This window comes from Cibotium barometz, chromosome 50, assembly GCF_041138505.1.
Source record: "Cibotium barometz isolate CiBa-2024 chromosome 50, ASM4113850v1, whole genome shotgun sequence".
Lineage (NCBI taxonomy): Eukaryota > Viridiplantae > Streptophyta > Polypodiopsida > Cyatheales > Cibotiaceae > Cibotium > Cibotium barometz.
This window is the reverse complement of record NC_141095.1, coordinates 16,195,880-16,203,839: the sequence shown is the minus strand read 5'-3', so window position 1 is coordinate 16,203,839 and position 7,960 is coordinate 16,195,880. Positions and strand designations below refer to the sequence as shown.

Genomic DNA, 7,960 nt, shown 5'->3' with positions numbered 1-7,960 from the left:
TTATCATTGTAAGATAACAAACAATTTAGAAAACCATTAAAAGAATAAGAAAAAGTAAGATTTCTTACTTACATGAAATTCTGGGAGCTTTCCTTTGGCTTGATGGTTTGAGGAATCTACTCTTGTTTGCAACAAGAGTGGCCACCAATTCTTTAGAAGAGGGAATGGTCAAAAACTAGTGAATTATTAAGAAATTCACAGTTCTTGGCTCTTGGGAGGAGTAGAGTAACAGTGCATAAAATATTATTAAGCTTCAACAAAGGGGGAGGCTTCTATTTAAAGGAAAAAGTGAGCTTCTAACCAAGCAAACTGATTCTAGAATTTTCCAGATCAGTTTGGTCAATTTTTGACCATTTTTAGGTCAGTTTAGCTTACTTTTTGGAACTAGACTTGAATTAGGAGAGAGAAGAGATGAAATATCTCAATTTTTGATAATTTTAAACTCCACCACACATGTGAAGTAGGCACCTCCTTCATGAGGGGGGAATTCCCATTGTGAGAGGTGTCAAAAATCTATTTTTTTAGTAATTCCTTTGGTCCTTAGTCCACTCTTTATCTTATGTGAGTATTTACTCATTTTTGGAGGGATTTTCTTTATTTCTTCTATTTATCTTCTCCACACATTTGGATGAATTTGATTCGTCCCTCAAAACCTTAATTTAAAATTTTCATAAAATCTGGACCGCTAGGATAAGGCCTCTTGAACAGATTATACTTGATTTCTAATGCACCTTCTGAAATTCTTTTTGAACTTTTGTTTCGAGGGAACTTATTTTAATAAGAAGAGATATTTTTTCATCCAAAAATAATCAAAATTTGAATAATCTCTCTCTAGAATATTTTCTCTCTCTAGATCAAAACAGGTAGAAACAAGATCTTTTATATTTTTGAAGGGAGATTTGATTACATGGAAAGATGCTGGACATCTTGAGAGGCTGGGGAGGAATCTTACAGAAACTAAAGGCAGAGAAGACCTGTAATGATTGTGGCGAGCAAGGCCACTATTGTCGCAGTGTCCCAAGTGGAAGACCGAGAAGGGTGAAGATTCCTCAGTAGCAATCATGAAGACTCCGACTTTTGTGCACCTGGAAGTGATGGACACCAATATTTTATTTTCTTCAGACAGGGAGGAGATTGGAGGATTCTCCGCAACGGATACTCGGGAGTGGATTCTAGACAATGGTCGTTCCACGCACATGACTCCTTCTCGTTCAGATTTACAAGATCTCTACAGGTATTCTGGTCACATTCTTACTACGGATACATCCACTATCCCAGTTCACAGTGAGGCAGGATGGAGATAGTTCCCGATGGCAGAGGGGAGAAGCATTCCTCCCAGGTGTTGTATGTTCCGTCACTTGGTTTTCATATGTTTTGTCAGTGCATCAGGTTTGCAAGACTGGCGTACGGGTGGAGTTTGATGAGCATTTTGTTGCTCTCCGGGACAAAGCAACAGGCCAGGTGGTTTGGGAAGGCGGAGTGGAGAATGGAGTTTACAAGCTTTCAGCACTCTCTTCCAGGTCCTCAGGTTTGTGATGAGTGGCAGTCTGGTAATGGCCACTTAAGTGTGGATACGCTACAGGTACAGGCTTTCCGAGACCAGATGGTGGATAGCTTGCTAGTAGATGGCAGCAGTTGGCAGGAACTCTCCAGTACTGATGTCGGTAGTTCTTGTGTTCGTCAGTCAGAGGAAACTGAACAGGTCACTTATGCTCTGATGTCTCGTAGTATTCGGGACAAAGAACCTCCTGTAGATGAGGATGTTCTTTCCACAGGGACCTTTCGGAAAGCCAGGCAGTTGATTACTTGCAGAAGGAGGTGCATACCCCAGGCTTTGTGGTTCCGGATTGAGAGGGGGTGGTTGACAGGTTTCAGAAGGCCTTGCGTGGTCTTCAGCAGGTTTCCACGACTTGGTTTTTCACCGTAAACAGGTGTTGATCCTTGTGAGTAGTGTGATGCCTCTTTGACTCAGAAGCAGAATGGTTCATTGATCTTGTTGATGGACACCAAATTGGACGTGAGCTTCCTGATGAGGCTGTTGAGCTCATGGTTGCAGATGACTCTTTGGGAGGCAGGATTGCGTATCCTGTGGTTTCTGCGGCATGCCAAGGATCATGGACTCTTGTACATAGGAGGGGGATTGATTGATGGAGTCCGATTCCACGGTGGGAGTGACTCAGTTTGGGGAGGAGATCCGGACACGAGGAGATCTACTTCAGGCCCAGGAGCAGTTTTATGGAGTAGTAACAGGCAGTCATCTTTTGCCTTGTCGACGACAGAGGCAGAGTATCGGGCTGCTTGTGATGCTGCTTGTGAGGTGGTGAGGTTGCATTGCAGGATTGGGCTTCCACTGGAGGAACCCATGGTCATCTAGAGGCACTTTGTTCGTGAACATATCGTTGTTGATGACATCTTGCTAGAGTTCTGTTCGACGGAGGACAGTACGGTGGACCTCTTCACGAAGTCGCTATCTCAGGATTTGCTCAGGTGGCACCCCAGCTCCCTGTGGTTGGCTGAGAGGGGGTGTTAGAAGTCATCTCCTGTCTATTGTTAGACACCACGGCCTTTGTTGTGGTTGTGCCTGCCCTTATTATGTGTTCTCATTTTTCCCCACTCTCCGTATTTTTCCCATTTTTCTGTGGCTTGGCAGGCAGCCCTGAGATGGTAGGAGGACCCAGTTGCTGGCCGACTACATCAGCATGTTTATGTTCTCATTTTGAAGCTGGCCGTCTGGACTGGACAGGTCGTGGACCTTTTGTGCTGGCCGACTGCTATTTGCAAGTCGTGGGTGTCCTGTCGGCTGCCCTACAGCAGGCCGACTGCTGTTGGGGGGCCATATAAAATGGCCCCCAACCCCCTTGTCAGTATTGTACCAATTCCTGGATTCTTTTGTGTATATAGAGCAGAGTTACACGCCTCTCTCTCTCTCTCTCTCTCTCTCTCTCTCTCTCGCTGTGATTTTCTGTATTGCGTTTTGCTCCAGTTCCTAGATTTGGTCATCATCTCCGCTGCGTAATCTGACAAGAACTAGACGCCCTCATCCCATCAAACCCCAACCACCCCTTAGGCTACCTCATCAACCCTAGACTCGGGAGATCCTGGCCCACCATCAAGTAGCCTCATCCTCACAGCAGACTATTGACATCTTGTATCACCCATGATGGACATGCTGGATGGGCCCTTGCCAAGGTTGATCGATTGTTTTTATTCAGCTCTCCCATATCCCATCACTTATTGTACCACTAACATGGCATAATCTCAGTCTAAGATCTTAGCTTTCATTTTTCAATATTAGTTTACCATTGCCTTTTCTGATTTCATCCATGACAAGATTTCATGGACACTATATACACATCATTTTCGTTTCATAGACCCTTCGGGTCTTTTGAAGACGTTAATATAGCTTTAATTTAACTCTCTCTCTTTTGGTGTCTCTCTCGTAGAGCTATTGATCTAGCACACAACGTGGTCACATAGATCCTCTGGCATATATCAATAGATCTCTCTCTCTCTCTCTCTCTCTCTCTCTCTCTCTCTCTCTCTCTCTCTCTCTCGCACACATGCATGCATGCACAGAATCCACACCAAAGATATATGACATCAATAACAAGAACAAGAAGGATGGGTACCTAACTATTGTCAATGGATAAATCTCAAACTTAATCGAGAGGAGTTTGGTTGAAACATAAGCTAGCAGGCAGCCAAGACAACAAGCCTTGGGCCCCAATAAGGAACACCCATTCCAGCACCAGCATGCATTGTATTCTCTGATCATTTTTTACACGCATATATAAAGCACATCTTAGTAGTGTATGTGTGGCTCTTAAACACTACCACTTTTCACACGTGCTCCAGTGCTGCTATGGTTTGGCAGAGCAAACATAACACAAATCACTTCACAGCTACTCCAAGTGAACGTCACAAAATTCCCTCACATAGTTGTTATTTAAGTGTAAACCATTAAACCACAAGCAATCCAAAGTCTACTACAGTTCTGAAATTGTTAATGTCCAAACCATAGTTACGGGAAACGGCCTGAAATGGCTGTTTTTGAGGGCCGAAACACATTTTAGGGTAGGTAGGGGACTTAAACGCGTTTCTGTCCCCAAAACATCTCGGTAACCCTGAAACGGCCGCCCAAAATGTTTCAGCTAACAGGGGAAACATTTCAGCTTGCCATTTCCCACAACACCACACGTTTCAAAGATCTTTCCACCCAAATTAACATGAACTAGTAAGAAAATTTCACACTACAACAACTGATATCCATTTTGTTCCCCTTTTATTCTTATAAACCTAAAATTCATGTCATAATGGAATCACATATGCGTACAAACAATCATGAACTTTCAACCCCTCCCCTCCCCTCCCCTCCCCTCCCCTCCCTTAGCCCTCCTTGCTGATGTGGCATTTTCCGTTTCGGCTCTCCTCAAAATTTTAGTTCCCGTATCCGTTTCCGTGTTTCCCTCAACTATGATCCAAACTGTCAACCATTCTAGAAAGAAAGGCACACAGCTTAGGATAAATCTGGCACCACACCTTAGGATAAATTTTGCATGTTGTGTATGTATGAACAAGAGAAAAAACTGTGTTATTGTTAAGCATGCTCAGCTAGTGTATATTCCTAAAACTTCATAGGAATGCAGAATTTTTAAAGCTTAGCAGCACGTGCATTATGAGTTGCCAACACCCTCGAGGCCTATGGCAGATTATAGGCTATGGCTCACTTGCACTAAAATCCCTTCCGGACTCATGAAGTCCCCTTGGAGAGTTTTCGGGAGTCTTCAGACCTACACTGGGATCACCTTTGTGCACATTAACAGCCTCTCGAAAGCTTGTAGCTGCAAGACTGTCCTTGAACTTCAAAGCATTGGTTGTTAAGCCATCCTTTCCTTCTGCGGCACTGTTCACACAAGCGAATGTCACCCCTCGACTATCCATGCTGGCCATCTTCATATCAGGGAAAAGGTTGGCGTTTAGTAGAAGCTTATAATTCCCTTTCATCCTCATCAGCAGCCGTGGTCTGCCACTTGTATCTTCTGAGACGTTAACCTTGACTTCACCCTTCCCACGTTCCTTCCAAGCACCACTAGCAAACTCAAAAAGGGTAGCATCTGCCACAAAAACTGCCTTTTCCTGCTCTTCTCCTGTTTGCACAGTGACTTCTTGTAACTGAACAAAACCCGAAGAGGATGATACCAGGGTACTGGAACTAGTGCTTGCCTGAGAACTAAACAACTGGAAGCCAGTACCATTGCTGTTCCCCAATGATGAAGATGCCATGGAAAAGCATCCTTCACCAGGAGCCTTAAAAGCAAAAGCTAATCCTGAACTTGCCCCAGAAGCAGCAATGCCCGAGCCAAAGGCTGATGACGTGCGGAATGATGCAAAACCGGTGGGAGTTTCAAAAGATAATGGCGCTGTCCCAAACGAAAAGGAAGCGCTGGAAAAGGCTGTTCCAGAAGAAGGTAAAGAAATCTTTGGAAAGGTATTCATTGCCACTCCCGTGGAAACAGATCCTGTTCCACTTTGCTCTGGATGATTGTCCATACCTGGGCTTTTCGTACCCCCAATGTGCTCAGGGTTGACAGTACAGCTTGTGCTATCACCTTGGTTATTCCCACCATCTTCATCCCCTGAACCCTTGCCTTCTTCTGCAACTAATACTGGCAGAGAATCCTTCCCTTCAACATGTACATTGCCACTATCATCAGCATGTTTATCCTTTCCACCATCTTCAGCACCTGCCGTTTCCCCTGGCTCCTCAGCAAGATCTGCTGGTTCAACAGGGTCTTTCTCCCCCATTTGCATACAAAGTTGCTCAGCATTGACAGATTGGCCCAAGTTAGAATCTGTCTGTTCGAGTTTTTCAGAATGTTTTCCAACCTCTGTTTCAATGGTCACTTCTGTAGATATCACAACTGTGGGTGTTGTACACGCAGATGCTGCAGCAGGGGGGACATCCACTGCAGTTGAAGGAGGAGGAACCAGACATATCGAAGCAAAAGGGTTAGCACCCGAGGAAGCAGAGGCAGCTTTCCGACGCACTTTCACTATGCGGCGGGAAGCCAATATATCCTCTGGAGCTTTCTGAAAAGATTCAGAATCTGGAATCGGGGTTTCATCATCTGAGCCAGAGCCATCATCCTTCGAGATCTGCCGCGATGCTACTCTCTTCTTTGCCGGGGGGGTGGCAATGCCATTGTCTCCCATTTCAGACCTCCTGCTGGGGAGAGGATGTTTAAGGACATAATAAAACCTTAAAACTTTCTATTTAGTTTTTCTGCCAACAAACCCTACCCTAACTAGAGCTGTCTGTTCGATTTTCTGCCAAATAAACCTAACTTAGAAGACTTAAGATTCAGTTTTTCTGCAAAAAAATTACCCCAGAGCCTTCTATCGAATTTTTCTGCCAACAAACTCTGACGCTACAGATGTCTGTTTGATTTTTCTGCCAACAAATCCTAACCCTAGAGGTTAATGTTTGATTTTTGCCAACATTTAATCCCAGTGCATTTTCATCCAAAATCTAGCCCTAGAACTTTCTGTTTGAATTTTCATACAAAAAAGTTCTAACTTTAGAGCATTCTGTTTGAATTTTCATACAGAAGAAATCTAACGCAACAGCTTTCTGTTTGAATCTAATAGAACTTTCTGTTTGAATTTTCATACAGAAAATATAACCGTAGAGCTTACTGTGTATACTTTGAGGCACTAAACACTAACCCTAAAACGCTTACTGTGTATACTTTCAGCCAAACAAATCCTAGCAAACACAACCTCTCTCTCTCTCTCTCCTCTCTCTCTCACACACACACACAATTACTGAATAGAAAATAACCTGCAAAATGAAGGCCGATGAACTACGCAGCAGCGTTTCGGTTACTCCTGCACCATAGCTGCAGGCAACTTAAGACAGGTAAAATGAGGGTAATGAGGGGATAAAAGTGCTTCTGGATTTTGATCATTCTTGGGAGAAATATCCTTGGGGCGATTTCATTTCGCTTCAGACCACATGAAAGGTGGACACTCAAGAAAATACTCATCTGGGTGGTGTCTAAGGGGGGGAGTTTGAAGACCAAGAGACACCACAATTTTGGGAAATTTCTTGTACCACCTTTCATTGGATTCATTGGAAGAAGGATGGATTACATTTGTCGATTTTGGGCAAAAACCATTTTCTCATGGCGCCAGAGTAGAGTCCTCAATGGCACTAGGGTATGCCTGAGACAGAGTTTAGGCCAACATTTTTCAGCTTGTGAAGGTAGGTCAATAAGGAGTTAAAGGAGAGAGTATGGTACATGTGAGTTATGGGTTGTGGACGAGTGTGAAACAACTTTTGGACAAGTATCTAAGTCAATTTCTCTACACTCTCAATGGACCTTTACATGCTATTTTAAGCATGTGAGCTCTTCTTACACTCTTCCCCTCTTGTGGATGCTTTAAGCTCAGTCTTCTCTTTGTGTGTTTTTTTCCTTGGAATCTCTTGCTACATGGTATTTTTGAGTTTGTGGGTTGTTATTTGAACTCTTCACCAATCAAAGGTTTTGTAGATTGTTTAATTAGATTACACATACAAGTAATACGCCCACACCCGTAGAAGTCTTTAACATCTTTGTATGTAGAAGTCACTTCCATGCTTGTATGACTAAAGCTAACTCCCACGTACTTTATTTTTAGAGAAATTAAGGGAAATTAAACTAGTATTTGCACCTTAAGGAGAAGATGGATAGCTTTAACCCTTTTGAACCTTGAGAGAGCAAGCAAAGCAATAACCTTATGAATAAGGAGCAATTTGGAATCTAGGGTCAAATCTAGAGTAAGAAGTATGGGTTAGAGTAGGGAGGAGAGAAGGATGAGGAGTTCCTAACACTACCCTCAATGAAAAGGTGTAAGCAGGTGTAAGCTGGAAAGTGAAGGGGATAAGGGGAAGCAGGCTTCCTTTTGGGAGCATGTGAAG

At 43.5% G+C, this 7,960-nt stretch overlaps 1 protein-coding gene across 2 annotated transcripts; it reads right to left on the bottom strand.

Annotated features, from left to right (window-relative positions):
• Window positions 1-4,521: 4,521 nt before the first annotated feature.
• On the bottom strand, window positions 4,522-7,246 carry LOC147609856 (nuclear pore complex protein NUP50B-like). Of its 2 annotated transcripts, none has more exons than XM_086787037.1 (2): window positions 6,842-7,246; window positions 4,522-6,226 (listed from the first exon to the last, which is right to left on the bottom strand). In XM_086787037.1, the coding sequence occupies exon 2, from the start codon at window positions 6,211-6,213 to the stop codon at window positions 4,717-4,719; it is 1,497 nt and encodes a 498-aa protein (XP_086643163.1). In that variant the 5' UTR covers window positions 6,214-6,226; window positions 6,842-7,246; the 3' UTR covers window positions 4,522-4,716. The 2 variants fall into 2 exon arrangements, with proteins under 2 accessions (XP_086643163.1, XP_086643162.1); XM_086787036.1 differs by having other exon boundaries at window positions 4,522-6,223.
• Between the last annotated feature and the right edge of the window lie 714 nt (window positions 7,247-7,960).

Excerpts from the sequence above, each read along its gene's own strand:
- LOC147609856 (XM_086787037.1), bottom strand. The coding sequence starts at position 6,213 with ATGGGAGACAATGGCATTGCCACCCCCCCGGCAAAGAAGAGAGTAGCA.